The sequence below is a fragment of the Oryza sativa genome, chromosome 1, assembly GCF_034140825.1.
Source record: "Oryza sativa Japonica Group chromosome 1, ASM3414082v1".
In the NCBI taxonomy this organism is placed as follows: domain Eukaryota; kingdom Viridiplantae; phylum Streptophyta; class Magnoliopsida; order Poales; family Poaceae; genus Oryza; species Oryza sativa.
The window spans coordinates 14459595-14480428 of NC_089035.1; the positions used below are offsets into that span (position 1 = coordinate 14459595).

Here is a 20834-nt window from a genome sequence, read left to right on the forward strand (position 1 = left end):
CTAACTTTCAAATCTTTGCCTTTGCTTTTTTACTAGCAGAAATAGTCAAGAAATACCTATCCGATAAAAATATCACCTTCATTGAATAGACTCTTTGATATTCTCAGAAATTTGACAAGCAAGAACCAATCAACTAAATCAATCCATATACATTAAAAACCCTCTCAAACCTCTATCCACGTCATATTTTATTTCTTGCAAGTATTGCATAACTTTTAGGCATTTTAAGACAAAAAAGTGAGTGTTAATTCTTCTCCAAATAGAATTTCAATCAATTTAAGAAGTAGACGCTACCTTATAAGACAATTTTGCCACATCAGATAACACATGTAACTCCACTAGATCCAAAAGAAAAGAAAAAAAAACACCCACAGAAACAAAAAAACCATTAGCCAAAGGGTTACGTGCACAACTACAAAGGCATATACAAACAATATATAACAACACCAAAACAGAAGATCACAAGGCAAGAAATCATATTAAATACAACACGAAAAGCCACCAAGCATCAAGAGGCCTATTTAAATAGAATGCCATCCTATTTCATAAGATCAACCAAGGTTACAAGCCAAAAGCGTACATCAAGAAACTTTTATTCTCATAGTAGTTAAGGTGGATCCAAATATTGTATTTCCTTTCCTTTGTACAAGTTCAATCCTAGATAGTTACTATAGCAATTAGATCTATATTTTTAGCATGATCCATGGCTCAACTATTGGTAACTGATGTGCCAGTAGTTGATGGTATTATGGACATTGAAAATTATGCACCTGACATGGTGTATGTGGAACCTGAGAAGGAAAAACATGAGGAGCAGAATGTGTTGTCGATGCCAGAGGCCAAAATCACCAAGTTGGAAGAAGGTAAACATACGAAAGCTGGAGAAGGAAATGAGTTTCATCAAGAGGAGCTAGAATACTCAGCAGAGAATCCAATAACAGCGGGGTCAATTGAGGTGAGTGATTTAGCCTTAAGTTCAATTCAATCTATTCAATGTGAAGAGAGTGATCAATTGAAATTACTGAGAACTTATGTGGAAAGCGATGGCATGACAATAGTAGAAGCTAAAATACAGAAAGAGCAATCATCTCCAAAGGATATTGAAGTTGAGGTGGTCGGATTACAAGACATAAGTGGCCTTAAATTGGAGCTGGATGTTTTGGGACTGGAAGAACAAAATATTAGATGCTCACAGGTCGAAAAATTTCAGGATAAAACCGAATTTGTAGCTGACAAGTACCATGAGCGACATCTTGATCATGTTGAATTGGTAGTCCCAGGTAACGATAAGGAACATGATGCATTATATGTAGTAGAGCCTAGTGCTAGCTTGTTGGATGATGAAGGAACTAATTTTGTAGAAGATGATAAGTTGGCACATGCTAAGCTGGAGTCATTGCTGAAAAATGTAAGTGAAAACAGGGTGGAGTCCCTAGTGCAAGCAGAGGCCAATACAAATGAAACTGAGTTGCTAGAACCAGATATGAAGAGCAATGCTGACCTAAAGGCAATACGGATTGTCAAATTCAAAGAAAGTGATGATATGAAATTATGCAAAGAAGATTGCATTAGTGATTGTTTTGCAATGGAAGAAGATGACATGATAAAAGCGACATCAACAGTAAATGACAATGGGGTAAGTGTTGTAATTCATGAAGCTAAAGATGATAACAAAAATGTCTTTGAAGATCATGGAATGATAGAGGATAAAACTTACATTGTGCCTCAAAAGTACTTTGAGCCAGAAAAGTTTTCTATAGAATTTAAAAATTTGAATGGTGAAGTAGAGGAGGACAAGCAAAAGGAAATACTTGTGCTACAGGATAAAAGCAACATGATGCAAGATAAGAAAGATCAAAACAATTTGGAGCAGACAAACTCAAATGGAGGTGAGGAGGAATTGCAAGTGAAAGATAAGGATTTAGTGGCATTGGAGGTGGAGGAAAGTGAGCTTAAAGTTACAGGGTTAGTTGCAGTGAGTGATATTGAGTTAAGAACAACTGAAGCTATTCGATGTGAAGAGAGTGACCGAGTGAAATTGACGAGAGATGATTTGGAAAGCGATTGTTCGGCTGTGCATACAGACAAGGTGCTAAGAGATGCATCTCTGGGAAAGAACTTTGAGGAAAGTGGTGCAAACCTAGCAGCTGCAGACGATGACAAAAATCATATAGTGGATTGGGGGATGAAAGAAGAAAACTCTATAAGTTTGCAAGTAGAGACGATTGAGGATAAAACTAACTTTATGCCAGAAAAGTTCAGTGAGCTAGAAAAGGTTTATACAGGATGTGAAAAGTTAAATAACAAAAAAGAAGAGCAGGAGGAAAATGACAAAATTAATACACTAAAAGATGAGAAAGACCATAATACTTTTGAGCACACAGATTCTATCAAAGGAGAGGTGCAATTGCCGGATAAAGATAAGAATTTAGTGACATTAGAGGCAGAGGGAAGTGTGCTTGAAGTTATGCATTCAGTTTCACTGAGGTATGCTGAGTTAAGGTCAATTGAAACTCTTCAAGGTGAAGAGGGTGATGGGGTCAAATCAATGGATGATTTTTTGAAAAGTGATTGCATGATAGTACAAGCAAATGTGCACAATGAGCTATCAACTCCAACGAATGTTGATGTTGAGGAAGTTGACCTACAAGATGATGAGACATTCTATATAGGAGAGCCCAAAGCTGTTAAATTGGAAGATGTGAACGAAACCAACATTGAAGAGGATGATAAGATGGTTCTTGAGGAGGTTGAGTCACCGATAAAAAATGACAATAAGACGGTTCTTGTGGAGGTGGAGTCACCAGTGAAAAATGTTTGTTTGGAAACATTAGAAACTGAGAGAGACATTTTGTCAGAAGATGAGAAAGAGATGGAAGTTGGACATGTTAATGAATGCAGTGAAATTGAGGTGGGATTAATGGTAAAAGAAGTTGTCAACAAAATTGAATTAGAGGAGGCTGACTCAGAAACAAAGAGCAATGTTGACAAAAAACCCATTCAAATTCTTCAATTTGAACATATGGATGAAGCAGAATTTGGTGCCGATGATTCGAAAAGTAACTATTTGGCCGTGAATGCAGACAATGTGCAAAGAGATGCATCTCTAAGAAAGAACATTGAGGAAAGTAGTGCAAGCCTAGATGGTGCAGATGATGAAAAAAATGATATGGCATATTGCGGGATGAAAGAAGCAAACACTATGAGCTTGCATGTAGAGACGATGGAGGAGAAAACTAATTTTACGCCTGAAAAGTCTAGTGTGCCAGGAAAGAATTATACAGAATTTGAAAAGCTCAATGACGAAGGAGAAGAGGAGGAGCAAAATGACAAAATCGTTACACTAAAAGATGAGAAAGACCATAACACTTTTGAGCACACATACTCAATAGGAGGAGAGGTGGAATTGTTGGTGAAAGATGAGAATTTAGTGATGTTGGAAGCAGAGCGAAGTGTGCCTGAAGTTATGGATATAATTGCAGTGAGTGATGCTGAGCTAAGGTTAATAGAACATCCTCACTGTGAAGTGACTGATGCAGTGAAATCGGCGGGAGATTATTCGGAAAGTGATTACATGATATTAGAAGGTAATCTGCACAATGAGCCGTCAACTCCAACAGATGTCGGGGTTGAGACTGTAGACCTACAAGATGAGACGTTCTATATAGGAGAGCCCAAAGCAACTAAATTGGAAGATGAGGATGAACCCAATACTGAAAAAAATGATAAGATGGTTGTTGGGGAGGTGGAGACACCGATGAAAAATGTTAGTTTGGAATCATTGGAAACTACGGAAAATATTACTTCAGAAGATGAGAACGAAATAAAAGCTGGACATCTTTGTGAATCCAGCGAAAATGATATCAGGTTTCCGGAGAAAGAAGATACCAACAAGATTGATTTAGAGGTGGCTGATTCAGTTATGGAGGGCTATGATGACCAAAAGCCAATTAAAATTCTTCAATGGGAACATATGGAGGAAGCAGAATATAGCACTGCTGATTCAAAAAGTGACCTTTTGACCATGTATGCAGACAAGGTGCAAAGAGATGCATCCCGGGGAATGAATGTTGAGGAAAGTGGTGCAAGCCTAGAAGGTGTAGACGGTGGAAAAAATGATGTGGCAAATTGGGGGGTGAAAGAAGGAAATAATTTAATTTTGCAAGTAGAAACAATGGAAGAAGAAATTAACTTTATGTCTGAAAAGTTCAGTGATCCTAAAAAGTTTTATACAAGATTTGAAAAAGAAAATGACAAAATAGAAGAGCAAGAGGAAAACGACAAAAGTAGCACACTAAATGATAAGAAAGACGAGAACACTTTAGAGCACACCGACTCAGTCGGAGGAGATGTGAAATTGCTTGTGAAAGACGAGAGTTTGGTGACATTGGAGGCAAAGGCAAGTGCTCTTGAAGTTATGGATTTAGTTTTGGTTAGTGATGTTGAGTTAAGTTCAAATGAAACTCTTCAATGTGAAGAGAGTGACGGAGCTAAATCGACAGGAGATTATTTGGAGGATGAGCCATCAACTCCAACAGATGTTAAGGTTGAGGAAGTCAACCTACAAGATGAGACATTCTATATAAAAGAGCCCAAAGTTGCTAAACTAGAAGATGAGATGGAAACCAATACTGAAGAAAAGGATAAGATAATTGTTGTGGAGGTGGAGTCACCAGTAAAACATTTAAATTTGGAAACTGGGGAAAATATTAAATTAGAAGACGAGAAAGAGATGGAAGTTGGACATCTTAATAAATCTAGAGGAAATGAGATGGAGTTCCTAGTGAAAGAAGATGCTAAAATAACTGAATTAGCACAAACCAACTTAGATATAAAGAACAATGCTGACCAAAGGGCCATTCAAAATATTCAATGTATAAATATGGATGAAGCAGAATTTGTTACTGATGATTTGAAAAGTGACTGTTTGGCTATGCATGCAGACAATGTGCAAAGAGATGCATCCCTGACAAAGAACATTGAGGAAAGTAGTGCAAGCCTAGAAGGCGCAGATGATGAAAAAAATAATATGGCAGATTGCAGGATGGAAGTAGGAAACACTATGAGTTTGCAAGTAGTGACAATGAAGGAGAAAACTAACTTTATGCTTGAAAATTCTAGTGTGCAAGAAAATGATAATACAGGATTTGAAACGCTTAATGACAAAAGAGAGGAGCAGGTGAAAAATATCAAACTTAATCCACTAAAAGATGAGAATAACCATAATACTTTTGAGCACACATACATAATTGAAGGAAATGTGGAATTGCATGTGAAAGATGAAAAATTAGTGACATTGGAGACAGAGGGAAGTGAGCTTGAAGTTATGGATACAGTTTTAGTGAGTGATGCTGAGTTAAGGTTAATGGAACCTCCTCAATGTGAAGAGATTGATGCAATGAAATCGACGGGAGATTTTTCGGAAAGTCATTGCTTGATATTAGAAGCTAATGTGCGCAATGAGCCGTCAACTTCAACAGATGATGTGGTTGAGGCTGCTGACCTACAAGATGAGACCTTTTATATAGAAGAGCCCAAAGAAGCTAAATTGGCAGATGAAAACAATAAGATGGTAACTGTGGAGATGGAGTCACTAGTGAAAAATCTAAGTTTGGAATTATTGGAAAGTGAGAAAAATGTTATGTTAGAATATGAGAAAGAGATGAAAGTTGGACATGTTGGTCAATCCGATGAAAATGATGTGGGATTACTTGTGGAAGAAGATGCCAAGAAAATTAAGTTAGAGGAGGCTGACTCAGATATAAAGAGCAATGTTGACAAAAAGGCCTTTCAAATTCTTCAATGCGAATATATGGATGAAGCAAAATTTGGCACTGTTGATTCGAAAAGTAATTATTTGGCCGTGCATGAAGATAATGTTCAAAGAGAAGCATCCCTGACAAACAACGTTCAGGAAAGTAGTGCAAGCCTAGATAGTGCAGACGATGAAAAAAATGATATAGCAGATTGCGGGATGAAAGAAAGAAACACTATGAGTTTGCAAGTAGGGATGATGGAGGAGAATACTAACTTTATACAAGTACAGTCTAGTGGACTAGAAAAGGATTGTACAAGATTTGAAAAGTTGAATGATAAAAGAGAAGAAGAAGAGAAAAATGAGAAAACTAATACACTTAAAGAAGAAAAAGACCATAACACTTTTGAGCACACATACTCAATTGGAGAAGGGGTGGAACTGCTGGTGAAACATGAGAATTTAGTGACTTTGGAGGCAGAGGGAAGTGTGCTTGAAGTTATGGATACAATTTTAGTTAGTCATGCCAAGTTAAGGTTAATGGAACCTCCTCAATGTGAAGAGATTGATGCAATGAAATCGACGGGCGATTATTTGGAAAGTTATTGCACTATATTAGAAGCTAATGTGCAGAATAAGTCGTCAACTCCAACAAATTTTGAGGTTGAGGTTACTGACCTACAAGATGAGACGCTCTATAGAGGAGAGCCCAAAGCATCTAAATTGGAAGACCATAGTGAACCCAATACTGAAGAAAATGATAAGATGGTTGTTGTGGAGGTGGAGTCACCGCTGAAAAATGTACGTTTGGGATCAATGGAAACTAGGGAATATATTACTTTAGAAGAGAAAGAGATGGATGTTGGGCATCTTGGTGCATCCAGTGGAAATGATTTCCAGTTTCTAGAGAAAGAAGATACTCACAAAATTGAATTAGTGGAGGCTGATTCAAGTATAATGTGCAATGATGACCAAAAGCCAATTAAAAAACTTCAATGGGAACATATGGAGGAAGCCAAACTTGGCACCACTGAGAGAAGTGCGCTCGAAGTTATGAATTCAGTTTTGGGGAGTGATGTTGAGTTAAGTTCAATTGAAACTCTTCAATGTGAAGAGAGTGACCGAGCTAAATTAACGAGAGATTATTTAGAATGTGATTGCGTGATAGTAGAAGCTAATGTGCAAGATGAGCCATCAACTCCAACAGATGTTGAGGATGAGGAAGTTGACCTACAAGATGAGACGTCCTATATAGGAGAGTTCAAAGATGCTAAACTGGAAGATGAGAAGGAAACTATTAGTGAAGAAATCAATAAGATGGTTGCTGTGGAGGTAGAGTCATCGGTAAACAAATTATGTTTGGAAACTACGGAAAACATTACATTAGAAGACGAGAAACAGATGGGAGTTGGACATCTTGATAAATCCAGTGGAGATGAGGTGTTCTCGGTGAAAGAACTTACCAAAAAAAGTGAATTAGTGCATGCCAACTTGGATATAAATAACAATTCTGAGCAAAAGGCCATTCAAAATCTTCAATGCATAAAAATTGATGAAGCAGAACTTGTTGCCGTTGATTCGAAAAGTGACTGTTTGGCCGTGCATGCAGGCAATGTGGAAGTAGATGCATCCATGACAAAGAACATTGAGGAAAGTGGTGCATGCCTAGAAGGTGCAGACAATTCAAAAAATGATGTGGTAGATTTCAGGATGAAAGAAGGAAACAATATGAGTTCCCAAGGTGAGACGATGGAGGAGAAAACTAACTTTATGCTTGAAAAGTATAGTGTTTCAGAAAAAGATCTGAAAAGATCTGAAAAGCTCAATGACGTAGAAGAAGAGCAGGAGGAAAATGACAAAACTAGCACACTTAAAGAAGAGAAAGACCATAATACTTTTGAGCACGCATACTCAATCAGAGGAGAGGTGGGATTGCTGATGAAAGATGTGACTTTAGTGACTTTGGAGGTAGAGGGAAGTGCACTCAATATTCTAGATTCAGCTTTAGTGAGTGATGATGCGTTAAGGTTAATGGAAACTCCTCAATGTGAACAGAGTGAAGGAGTGAAATCGACAGGAAATTATTTGGAAAGTAATTGCGTGACAGAAGAAGCTAATGTGGACAATAAGCCATCAACTCCAATAGATGTTGAGGTTGAGGTTACTAACCTACAAGATCAGATGCTATGTATAGGAGAGCCTAAAGCAGCTAAATTGGAAGACCAGAATGAACCCAATACTAAAGAAAACAATAAGATGGTTGGTGTGGTAGTTGACTCACCAGAGAAACATACAAGTTTGGAAACATTGGAAACTAGGGAACATGTTACTTCAGAAGATGAGGAAGAGATAGATGTTGGACATCTTGGTGAATCCAGTGGAAATGATACAGGGTTTCTAGACAAAGAAGATACTAATAAAATTGAATTACAAGAGGCCGATTCAGGTATACAGTGCAACGATGACCAAAAGCCAATTAAAATTCTTCTATGGGAACATATGGAGGAAGCCGAACTTGGCACCGCTGAGGGAAGTACGCTTGAAGTTACGGATTCAGTTTTGGTGAGTGATGTTGAGTTAAGTTCAATTGAAACTGTTCAATGTGAAGAGAGTGACGGATCTAAATCGACAGAAGATTATTTTGAAAGTGATTGTATGATGGAACAAGCTAATGTGCAGGATGAATCTTCAACTCCAACATATGTCGAGGTTGAGGAAGTTGACCTACCAGATGAGACGAGCTACATAGGAGATCCCAATTCTGCTAAACTGGAAGATGAGAAGCAAACCGTTACTGAAGAAAACGATAAGATGGTTATTGTGAAGGTGGAGTCATCGGTAAAAAATTTGAGTTTGGAAGTTGCGGAAAACATTACATTAGAAGACGAGAAAGAGATGGAAGTTGGAAATCTTGGTAAATCCAGTGGAGATGAGGTGTTTCCGGTGAAAGAAGATGCCAACATAACTGAATTAGCGCAAGCCGGCTCGGATATAAAGAAAAAATCTGGGCAAAAGGCCATTCAAAATCTTCAACGCATAGAAATGGATGAAGCAGAATTTGTTACTGTAGATTCAAAAAGTGACTGTTTGGATCTGAATTCTGGCAGTGTGCAAATAGATGCATCCCTGACAGAGAACATTGAGGAAAGTGTTGCAAGCCTAGAAGGTGCAGACAATGCAAAAAATGTTGTGGTAGGTTGCTGGATGAAAGAAGGAAATACTATGAGTATGCAAGTAGAGATGATGGAGAAAACTAACTTTATGCATGAAAAGTCCAGTGTGCCAGAAAACATTTATACAATATTTGAACAGATGAATGATGAAGGAGGAGAGGAGGAGGCAAAAGAAAAAACTAACACACTAAAAGATGTGAAAGACCATTATACGTTTGATCACACAAACTCGATCGGAGGAGAGATGGAATTGCTTGTGAAAGATGAGAATTTAGTGACATTGGGAGCAGAGGGAAGCGCGCTTGATTTTCTGGATTCAGTTTTGATGAGTGATACTGAGTTAAGGTTTGTTGAACCTCTTCAATATGAAGAGAGTGATGGAGTGGAATTGACGGGAGATTACTCAAAAATTGATTGCGTAATAGTAGATGCTAATGTGCATAATGAGCCGTCAACTCCAATAGATGTGGAGGTTGAAGCTACTGACCTACAAGATGAGACATTCTATATTGGACACCCCAAAGTTGCTAAATTGGAAGACGAGAATGAAACCAATACTAAAGAAAACAATAAGATGGTTGGTGTGGAGGTTGACTCACCGTTGAAAAATATAAGTTTGGAAACAATGCAAACTAGGAAAAATGTTATATTAGAAGATGAAGAAGAGATAGAAGTTGATCATCTTATTGAATCTAGTGGAAATGAGGTGGGGTTCATCGGAGGAGAGGTAGACTTGTTGGTGGAAGATGGGAATTTAGTGACATTAGGGGCAGAGGAAAGTGCGCTTGAAGTTATGGATTCAGTTTCGGTGAGTTATGCTGAGTTAAGGTCAATTAAAACTTTTCGATGTGAAGAGAGTGATGGGGTCAAATCGACAAAAGATTATTTAGAAAGTGATTGCATGATAGTACCATCTGATGTGCACTATGAGCTTTCATCTCCAAGGAATGTGGAGGTTGAGGCAGTTGACCTACGAGATGAGACATTCTATATAGGAGAGACCAAAGCTGCAAAACTGGAAGAAAAGAATGAAACCAACACTAAAGAAGACGATAAGATGGTCCTTGTGGAGGTGGAGTCGCCGGTGAAAAACGAAGATAAGACGGATCTTGTGGAGCTAGAGTCATTTGTGAAAAACGTAAGTTTAGAAACATTTGGAACAGAGGAAAATACTATGTCAGAATATGTGAAAGAGATGGAAGTTGAACATTTTGATGAATCCAATGAAAATGATCTAGGATTCCTTGTGAAAGAAGATGCCCAAAATATTGAGTTAGAGGAGATCAACTCGGATAAAAAGAGCAATGCTGACAAAATGAGCATTCAAATTCTTCAATTGGAACATATTGATGAAACAGAATTTGGCACTGATGAGTCAAAAAGTGATTGTTTGTCCGTGCATTTAGGCAAGCTGCAAAGAGATTCATCCGGGAGAAATAATGTTGAGGAAAGTGGTGCAAGCCTAGACAGTGCAAACGATGAAAAAATTGATATGGCAGATCACGGGATGAAAGAAGGAAACGTTGTGAGTTTACAAGTAGACATGATGGAGGTGAAAACTAACTTTATGCCTAAAAAGTGTACTGTGCCAGAAAAGGATTATACAGGATTTGAAAACCTTAATGATGAAGGAGAAGAGCAGGAGGAAAATGACAAAAGTAACACACTAAAAGATGAGAAACACCATAATACTTTTGAGCTCAAAGACTCAGCCGGAGAAGAGGTGGAATTGCGTGTGAAAGGTGAGAATTTAGTGACATTGGTAACAGAGGGAAGTGCGCTTGAAGTTATGGATTCAATTTTGGTAAGTGGTGTTAAGTTAAGGTTAATAGAACCTCTTCAATGTGAAGAGAGTGATGGAGTGGAATTGATGGAAGATTATTCGGAAAGTGATTGCATGATAGAAAATGCTAATGTGAACAATGAGTCGTCAACTCCAATAGATGTTGAGGTTGAGACTGCTGATATACAAGATGAAACGTTCTATATAGGAGAGCCCAAAACATCGAAATTGGAGGAAGGGAATAAAACCAATACGGAAGAAAACGATAAAATTGTTGTTGTGGAGGTGGAGCCACCAGTGAACAATTTAAGTTCAGAAACACTGGAAACTAGGGAGAATATTACGACAAAAGATGAGGAAGAGATGGAAGTTGGGCATCTTAATGAATCTAGTGGAATTGAGGTAGGGTTCCTCGTGAAGGAAGATACCAACAAAATAAAATTATTGGAGGCCGACTCAAATATAAAGAGCAATGCTGACAAAAAAGACATTCAAATTCTTCAATATGAACATACGGACGAGTCAGAATTTGGCACTAATGATCCGAAAAGTGACAGTTTGTTCGTTCATGTAGACATGGTGCAAAGAGATGCATCCCTAGGAACGAACATTGAAGAATGTGGTGCAAGCCTAGAAGCTGCAGACAATGAGAAAAAGGATATGGCGGATTGTGGGATGAAAGAAGGAAACACTACAAGTTTGCAAGTAGAGACGATGGAAGAGAAAACTAACCTTATTTCTAAAAAGTCCAGTGTGCCAGAAAAAGTTTATACAGGATTTGAGAAGCTAAATGATGAAGCAAAAGAACAGGAGGGAAACAATAGAAGTAATACACTAGAACATGGTAAAGATAATAATACGTTTGAGCACACGAACTCAATCAGAGGAGAGGTGGAATGGCTGGAAAAAGATAATAATTTAGTGACATTATTGACAGAGGGAAGTGCGCTTGAAGTTATGGATTCAGTTTCGGTAAGTGATGATGAGTTAGGGTCAATTGAAACTCTTAAATGCGAAGAGAGTGATGGGGTTAAAATGACGAGAGATTATTTGGAAAGTGATTGCTTGCAAGTGGAAGCAACTTTGAAAAATGAGGCATCAACTCCCACGAATGTTGAAGTTGAGACTGTCGACCTACAACATGATAAATTCTATAAAAGAGAGCCCATAGCTACTAAGTTGGAAGATGAGAATGAAACCATCGTTGATGAAAATACGGTTTTTACAGAGGAGGGGATACCGATGGAAAATGTAAGTTTAAAAACAATTGAAACAGGAGAAATCATTATGTCAGAAGATAAGGAAGACAATAAAGTTGGACATGTTGAACCGAGTGGAAATGAGGCAGGACTCATAGAGAAAGAAGATGCCAACGGAATTGAATTTAAGAATGTTGAGTCAGACATAAGAAGCAATGCTGACCAAAAGGACATTCAAATTCTCCATTGCGAATATGTGGATAAGGAAACTAACTTTACGTCTAAAAAGTTCAACAAGCTAGAAAAAGTTTATATAGAATTTAAGAAGTTGAATGATGAAGTAGAAGAGGAGAAAAATGATAAAAGTAACATACCAAAAGAAAAGGAAGATAGATTTACCGTTGGTCACACTGAGGAAAGTGTGCATGAAGTTATGCAATCGGTTTTGGTGAGTGATGCTGACTTAAGGTCAATTGAAACTCTTCAATGTGAAGAGAGTAATGGAGTGAAATCGACGGGAGATTATTTGGAAAGTGGTTGCATCATAGTTGAAACTAATGTGTGCAATGAGCCGTTAGCCCCAAAGGATGTTGAGGGTGAGGTAGTTGACCTACAAGATGAGACATTCTATATTGGGGAGCCCAAAGCTACTAAATCGGAAGATCATAATGAAAACAACACCGAAGAAGAAGATAAGATGGTTTTTGCGGAGGTGGAGTCACCGGTGAAAATTGATGATGAGATGGTTCTTGCGGATGTGGAGTCACCAATGAAAAATGTAAGTTTGGAAACATTGAAAACTGAGGAAAACATTATGTTAGAAGATGAGAGAGAGAAGAATACTTCTGAGCACACTGACTTAATCCGTGCAGAGGTTGAATTGTTGGTGATAGATGAGAATTTAGTGACATTAGAGGCAGAGGGAAGAACGCTTGAAATTATTAAGTCAGTTTTGATAAGTGATGCTGAGTTAAGGTCAATTGAAACTCTTCAATGTGAGGATAGTGATGGAGCGAAATCAACAGAAAATTATTCGGAAAGTGATCACTTGATAGTAGAAGCTAATGTACACATTGAGCCATCCATTCCAACAGATGTTGATGTTGAGGTAGTTGACTTACAAGATGATACGGTCTATGTAGGAGAGCCCAGAGATGCTAAGTTGGTAGGCGAGAATAAAACCAAGATGGAAGAAGATGATATGATGGTTCTTGCGGAGGTGGAGTCACCGGTGAAAAATGTTAGTTTGGAAACATTAGAAGCTGAGAAAGACATTTTGTCAGAAGATAAGGAACATATGGAAGTTGAACATGTTCAATCGCATGAGAATGAGACTGGATTCATAGTGAAAGAAGTCAACAAAATTGAATTTGAGGAGGCCGACTCAGATGTAAGGAGCGATGTAGACCAAAAGGCCATTCAAAATTTTCAATTCGAACATATGGATGAAGCAGAATTTGGAATTGAAGATTTGAATAGTGATTGTTTGACCATGCATGAGGACAAGCTGCAAAGAGATGCATCTCGGGGAAAGAACCTTGAGGGAAGTGTTGCAAGCATAGAAAGTGTAGACGATGACAAAAATGATAAGGCGGATTGCGGGATGAAAGAGGGAAACACTATAAGTTTGCAAGTGGAGACGACAGAGCATAACACAAACTTTATGTCGGAAAAGTCCAACAAGCCAGAGAAGATTCATACTGGGTTTGAAAAGCTAAATGATGAAGTAGAAGAACAGGAGGAAAATGGCAAAAGTAACACACTGAAAGATCAGAAAGAGAATAATACTTGTGAGTACACTGACTCAATTGGTGGGGAGGTAAATTTACTAGTGATAGATGAGAATTTAGTGACATTTGAGGAAGAGAGAAGTGTGCTTGAAGTTATAGAGTCATTTTCGGTGAGTGATGCTGAGCTAATCTCTATTGAAACTCTTGACTGTGAACAAAGTGAAGGAGTGAAATTGGCGAGAGATTTTTCGAAAAGTGATTGGATGATAATAGAAGCTAAAGAGTATAATGAGCCATCAACACAAATGGATGTTGAGGTTGAGACAGTTGACTTAGAAGATGAAACGTTCCATGTAGGGGAGCTCAGAGCTAGTAAGTCGGAACATGACAATGAAACCATCATTGAAGAAGACGATAAGTTGATTCTTGCAGATGTGGAGTCGTCGGTGAAAAATGTAACTTTGGAAACATTGGAAACTGAGAAAAACACTATGTTAGAAGATGAGGAAGAGATGGAAGTTGGACATGTTGTTGATTCATGTGAAAATGAGGTTGTATGCCTAGTGAAAGAAGGTGGCAACAAAATTGAATTTGAGGAGACTATTCAAATTGTTCAACATGTGGAAGAGAAAACTAACTTTGTGCCTGAAAAGTCCAGTGTGCCAGAAAAGGTTTTTACAGAATTTGAAAAGCTGAATGACGAAGTAGAAGAGCATGTGGAAAATGACAAAAATATCATACTGAAAAATAAGAAAGGTAGGAATACTTTTGAGCACACAAACAAAATTGGAGGAGATATACAATTGTTAGTGAAAGATAAGAATTTAGTGACAATGGAGGCTGAGAGAAATGAGCTTGAAGTTGCGAATTCAGTTGTGGTGAGTGATCCTGAGTTAAGGTCGATTGAATCTTTTCAATGTGGAGAGAATGATGGAATGAAATTGACAAGAAACTATTTGGAAAGTGATTGTATGATACTAGAAACTAATGTGCACGAAGAGTCATCAACTTCAAGTGATGTTGAAGTTGAGGCAGTAAACCTACGAGATGATACTTTTCATATAAGGGAGTCCACAGCTGCTAAGTTGGATGATGAGAATAAAACCAACACTGAAAATATATCGGTCGTGATGCCAAATAAACTACAAAAAGATGTGAAGCTTTCTCTCGGCAAGAAGATCGTTTCCGAAATCTCCCAAAAGCCAATTAATGAAGATGTGGTGTTGTCAAGTGAACAAGCAATGGAAGGAGATAAGAAAATAGAGCTAGACGCCAATATAGAAGGGAATATAGTTAGAAATGATATAGAAATGGTCACCCACAATTGTGAAATATGTGACAATTGTGCTAATACAATGGAAGAAGATACAAATGGAAGCTCCCATAATAGTCCAACACATGTCATGGATAGCTCAAATACTTTGATATATATTATTAAGGAAGCAATAACCGGTGATGAGGAGGGCATAGACTCTTCTATATTGGTGACAGATCTACAGCATGTAGCTAGTGGATCTCATGGAGGAAATATGTGCCCCAAGTATTTTAGGAGTTCTGAATCTAACTCTTCATCTCGTACATGCATCTCCAGTTACAATGATACTAAGATGGAATATAATTTTACTGATATGACTGTGACGAAGAAAGATAAGAAATTGCATCAGAAACTTGAGTTGATTACAGAGAAGTTTCTAAACCTTTTGTCTAGAATGGGAGCAAACACTATGGATTTTAATCTTGATCATCATCATCATAAGTCCTCTCAACAATATCATGACAATCAAAAGGATTTGAGCTTCTCATGCAATATACTTGTCCTAGGAAAGATTGGGGTTGGTAAAAGTACAGTTATAAATTCCATCATGGGAGAAGAAAAAAACAAAATTAATGCTTTTGATGGTGCTACTACTAATGTGAGACTTGTTTCAAGTGTAGTGGATGGCATAAAGGTAAACATTATAGATACCCCTGGACTCAGGACCAATGTGATGGACCAAGGATGGAATAAGAAGATTCTTTCTACAGTCAACAGTTATACCAAAAAATGCCCCCCAGACATTATTTTATATGTGGACCGCTTGGATAGTTGGAGTAATCATTTTGACGATATCCCTCTTCTAAAGACTATTACTACTATCTTGGGAACATCAATATGGGTCAACACTGTTGTTACTTTTACTCATGCTAATTCTATACCTCCTGACAACTCTAACGGCGATCCCATGACTTATGAAACATTTATAGCACAAAGATCTCATATTGTACAACAATCCATCCAACAAGCAACAGGCGATATGTGCCTAATCAATGCATTTTCTTTTGTTGAAAACTACCTGTACTGCAAAAGGAACTGTCAAGGCAAGAAGGTGCTTCCCACTATCCAAAATTGGAGGAAATATTTGTTGATCTTGTGCTACTCTACAAAGGTATTAATTCAAGTTAACTGCTTTGTGAAACTCTAACATTTTCCTCACAAACAACACACCCGTTTTTTTCCATTTTTTTGATACTCATTCATATCATCATCTTTATTACAGCCAAAGTATCAACCAAAGGCATCAATTCATCATAAAGGCCTTAAAGAGGATTCTTCTATTGAAGTTGATGACTACTCTGAGGTATGTGATGATGAATATGAATATGGTCAGCTACCTACTTTGTGGCCTTTGATGAAAGCACAATTCGATGAGTTGATGAAGGATAAGAACAAGGATGAGTGTGCCTACCATGTCAAGCTTATCCAAGGGATGCAATTTAACGGAGTGACCCAAGGTAGTATGCCTTGCGACAATGATCTAAATCCTCTTCAAAAGAATAGGATGTCTCCAATACTTAATATGGTAATTGAACCATCATTTGACTTTGATGATCCTCCTACACATCAATATAATTTACTGGAGCCAACATCAATTATTACTAGAAAGCATGTTTTAGGTGCTCATACATGGGATCACGAGTACAATTTTGATGGTGCTAGTCTTGAAAAAACTCTTGTGCTTCATAAGCCTACAAAATGCTTTGAAGCTACTTTAGTTGAATTCTCTAAGGACATGAAGAAATCTAGAATCCATTTTAACTCTTCATTCAGATCAAAGCATGTGGACGATGCATCACATTGTCTGGGATATAACATACAAAATGCTTGGAAGAAACTTGCATATTGTATTTGGGGTGAGACTACAACCAAGGATACTAAGCACAAGACTGTTGGTGGACTTTCAGTAATGTTCTTGGGTGACACTATGCTTACTGGTGTGAAGATTGAGGACTACATTTCTGTTGGAGAAAGTCTAGCACTACTGGTAAGCATAGGTACAATGCAAGCTAAAGGAAACACTGCATATGGCGTTAACATGGAGTCACGCCTGAAAATAAAATATTATCCAATTAATCGGTTAATGTTGTTCTTCGGTTTATCTCTGATTAAATTGCATAGTGCAATTGCTTTGGGCATTAACTTGCAGTCACAATACTTACTCAGAAGGCATTCTAAGATGGCACTTCACATTGGCCTAAACACTCTGCGTAATGGACAAATCAATCTAAAGATGAGCACCTCAAAGATGGTTCAGATAGCACTCTTGGGGCTTGTTCCATTGGCAACCTCCATGTATAAGAGCTTTGTCCATTCCGCGGAGCATAATTAGCTTATTAGGTGGTCATGAGGGAAAACTATTTTCTTTCTTTGTTATTACTTCTTTCCATCTTAGCATATTTTCCTATTTACTCAACCCTACTTTTATTTATTTTCTTCGGAGGATGTGTGGAGTTCTGCAGTTTATATTGTGCTGCCAATGTAAAATTGTAGTGCTTTTGTTGTAATATAAGCTTTTCTTAAAGTTGTCATCTATCACTATTGAGTTATGTGAGATGTTTCACACTGTCAAATAATTACTCTGATTTCTCAATTAGCTAATTTTTGATAATTTGCAGAGTTGAAGGATTCAGTTTATACCTTGTTATCTGTTTAAGTATCTTGTGAAACCATTACTTCTCTTTTATCAAATTTATATAGTTGATGGATAGCTGCCTATATCTTGAGAGAAAACTACCTACTGTTTTATGGAATTTGTCGTAGTTCAAGTGGTCAAGTGGGTCTTCCCATGGTTTTCCAAGAAATTACGTCTTTTTATGAGTACAATATTTTCTAAAAATCTTGCTACATAATTGTATAGCCTTTAGACTTAATTAGCGACCCTCAGCTCTACCATAGTTTGATTCTTCTTTAGTTACAGTGTTCGAAACAAGAAATAAGATATCCATGTCTTATGAACATGGTACTTATTTATTTCTTATTTCCAATTTTTCAAATTTAGAAAGTATTCGTAATTCTGAAGTTGGTTGTTTGAATTTAGCTAACAGCATGATACATACTTGGGCCAAAAAAATGCATTACAGCTATTATTTTGTATTGTTTATTTGAACTTCTTTCAAGAATTTCAATTTCAGGAAGTTCAACAATGTGAAATCCAACCGATCAATAGTGAGCATCAAATTGCAACAAAAGCAAATCATGGAAAATACCCACGTGTAAATTTTATGTCTTTTTTATGGCAATGTATCCTATACGCACACTGTGATACACTCCTACACTTGATCATTATAGGCATTTCAATCTTGATCAAAGAGATGGGATGGAAGCAAGACATTTTTTCACAGAGCCACCCACATCCTTCATGCAAAATTCGCAGATAACCTCTTCTCCTCTTCTCTCGTTGAGGGCTTTCTCAAATTACTAGTTATGTGGGGCCCCAATATCAGTGGGTGGTGGTGGTGGCAGCACCACAAGGAACTTTTAAAGGAGTAAAGATAATCCCCAAATCGCCTACTCATGAGGATGGTGACTCAAATCACCTCAACAAACTTCACGCGCTGATGTGCTGTGCACAACAAATCAAGATTACTGCATACCATAATCACAATGAGTGTTTAAAGACTGTTCTGATCGGACAAGAACATGGTGAGGAGGTTGCCATACCAAGATGAAGTTGGTCATGTCAAATCGAGGGAAAAAACAAAAGAAAAATAGCGAAATGGATGCTTGTGTATATATTACATAAATGTACATAGCACTCCAAGAATCCTAGATCGCAGTTTCAGCTTTTAAAGTCTGAAACCATGCCATGCTTGTGAGATTGGAACCAGAAACACTATGTACATCAAGGTAATTTGTACTGAATAATCTTGGATACTTCTTGTATCATGGATTGAATGAATACCCACACTTCGGTAGCTTTGATAGTGTGCTTCCTCATGCTTGTGGACGGAAGTGCATCACCAGAGTCTCCTCCGCTGCCGCAACGAGCGCCACCAAATCCACAACTGCGAGAGGCGGACTAGGGAGATGATGAGGACACAACTAGCTTGGATATAACCATGACTACCTTATGTATTAATCAACCAAAGGTGCATATGTGTTATATTAGATTTACTTGTTATATATTTTTTTTGACCGGGATACTTGTTATATATTTGAACAATCGTTGCTACACAACGAGTTTAATGTGTTTTCGTTTGCAGAGGTACTTGCTTGGGCGAAAGAAAAGAAACCGAGCATAACGAATGCATGGATGATCAAAGAAGTTGATTGGGGACCAAAACAAGACCTTTTCCAAGTCTACTACTACCTCACCACATCACTTTTGGTCCATAGAAGACAAGAGATAAAGTTCTACACGTTTTGGATTTGGATTCGGGCCTCCTGACACCATTAACTTCAAACAGACCTAGCCACTGATCTAGAAGGAATTTCGGGGCCCATGAGTACTTGTTGGAAAGCTTATGGAGTCTGCACAACAAACCATATGCCTCATCCAGTCCGAATCTAATTTGGGTTTTGGGCCCTGTAATTGTGTCGTGGGTTTAGCCCAAGGGGTGTGCGCCCTAGGGCAACACTAGGATGTCCCTAATCATATTTATTCAGTAGCCGTCATTGTCTAAAGTGGGGTTTTGCTTAGATTATTCTGCTAAGAATAGTTTTGCCGCTAGATCGGTTTGTAAGACCCCAACTTGTGAGCTTAATCATTCATCTACAATTTGGTTGTATTTTTCTTTGTTCTTGTTTGTGTTCTTCGATTACCAAATAGGGATTAGCCTTCTCGGCGAGGTCAACCGCGTTTCGACATGGTTGATAACCAGAGGAGACGTGGTGCTGCGATTGCGGGGCTCAGAGCGTGTTCGTTCAGAAGCCGAATCAATTTGTGTCGCGACTCCGCCCAAATTGACTGTTTATCAGAACCTTTCGGAAGATCGGGAACCCTAGTCCACATCAAGAGAAGGATCAATTTAATGTTCAGTTTGAGGGAGGACCATGCACAGGGAGGGCATCATCAAGCGTTGTCAAGTTTGCTGATATGATTCGAGTTGCCACACAATGAGGAGGGACGAGATTTGGGGAATCAATCTGAGGAAGGCCTGGACTAGACGAGAGAAGATGGTCAGAAGTAAGTGGGTAATCTGTGAATTTTGCAGGGAGGATGCGAGCGGCTCTGTAAAAAATTGCCTTTGCTCCGTTCCATCTCTTGGATCAAGATTGAAGGGCCCATAATGGTCGAGTGCAAGATTTCAAATCTAGAAACCTTCATGAAGATTGCAAGATGTTTAAGATTGAGGTGGCTGTGGTTCAAATGGGAAGACGATACAAAACCTTGGGCTGAGATGAAAACCTCATGCAATGCAATAGACATCACATTCTTCCGAGTAAGTACAACTATTTCTCTTGGAAACGGAGAATGCTTCTTTTTGGGAGATTATTGGCTAAAGAATACTATCAAAAAACTCATACCTTCAAGAAAGTACAGCCCGTCGACACTATTGCCCACCTTTTCTATTGGTGTATATCTATTGCCAATTACAGCTCATTCCATATATTTTAGCTTTATATGATATTTTACCTTTTGCCCGAATTTATTCAATACTTAAGTGGTCAATACATGTCGGCAAATTTTGCTACATGACACCTAAAATTTGTGTAATTTGCTGATAGACATTGAAAAAACGTATCGCAGCTAAAAGTCATTGTAAAGACTGGTAATACTTTTGGCTCAATTGGATTGATAAATTATTAGGAAATATGAGAATATCCCTAGGACCATGTGCTTCAAAAATGGCGTTAGAGTAAAATTTTTTAAAAAATATTCAACTCTAGTTTACCATCACCCCAAGTACATCACTGGTATACATCATATTTCATCT

At 37.9% G+C, this 20834-nt stretch overlaps 1 protein-coding gene across 1 annotated transcript; it reads left to right on the forward strand.

The window, feature by feature from the left end:
* The first annotated feature begins 553 nt into the window (after positions 1 to 553).
* Positions 554 to 17490, forward strand: LOC4326289 (uncharacterized). Its single transcript, XM_015766933.3, has 2 exons — positions 554 to 16066; positions 16178 to 17490. Exons 1-2 carry the CDS (start codon positions 704 to 706, stop codon positions 17285 to 17287), a joined length of 16473 nt encoding a protein of 5490 aa, XP_015622419.1. The 5' UTR covers positions 554 to 703; the 3' UTR covers positions 17288 to 17490.
* Positions 17491 to 20834: the final 3344 nt, after the last annotated feature.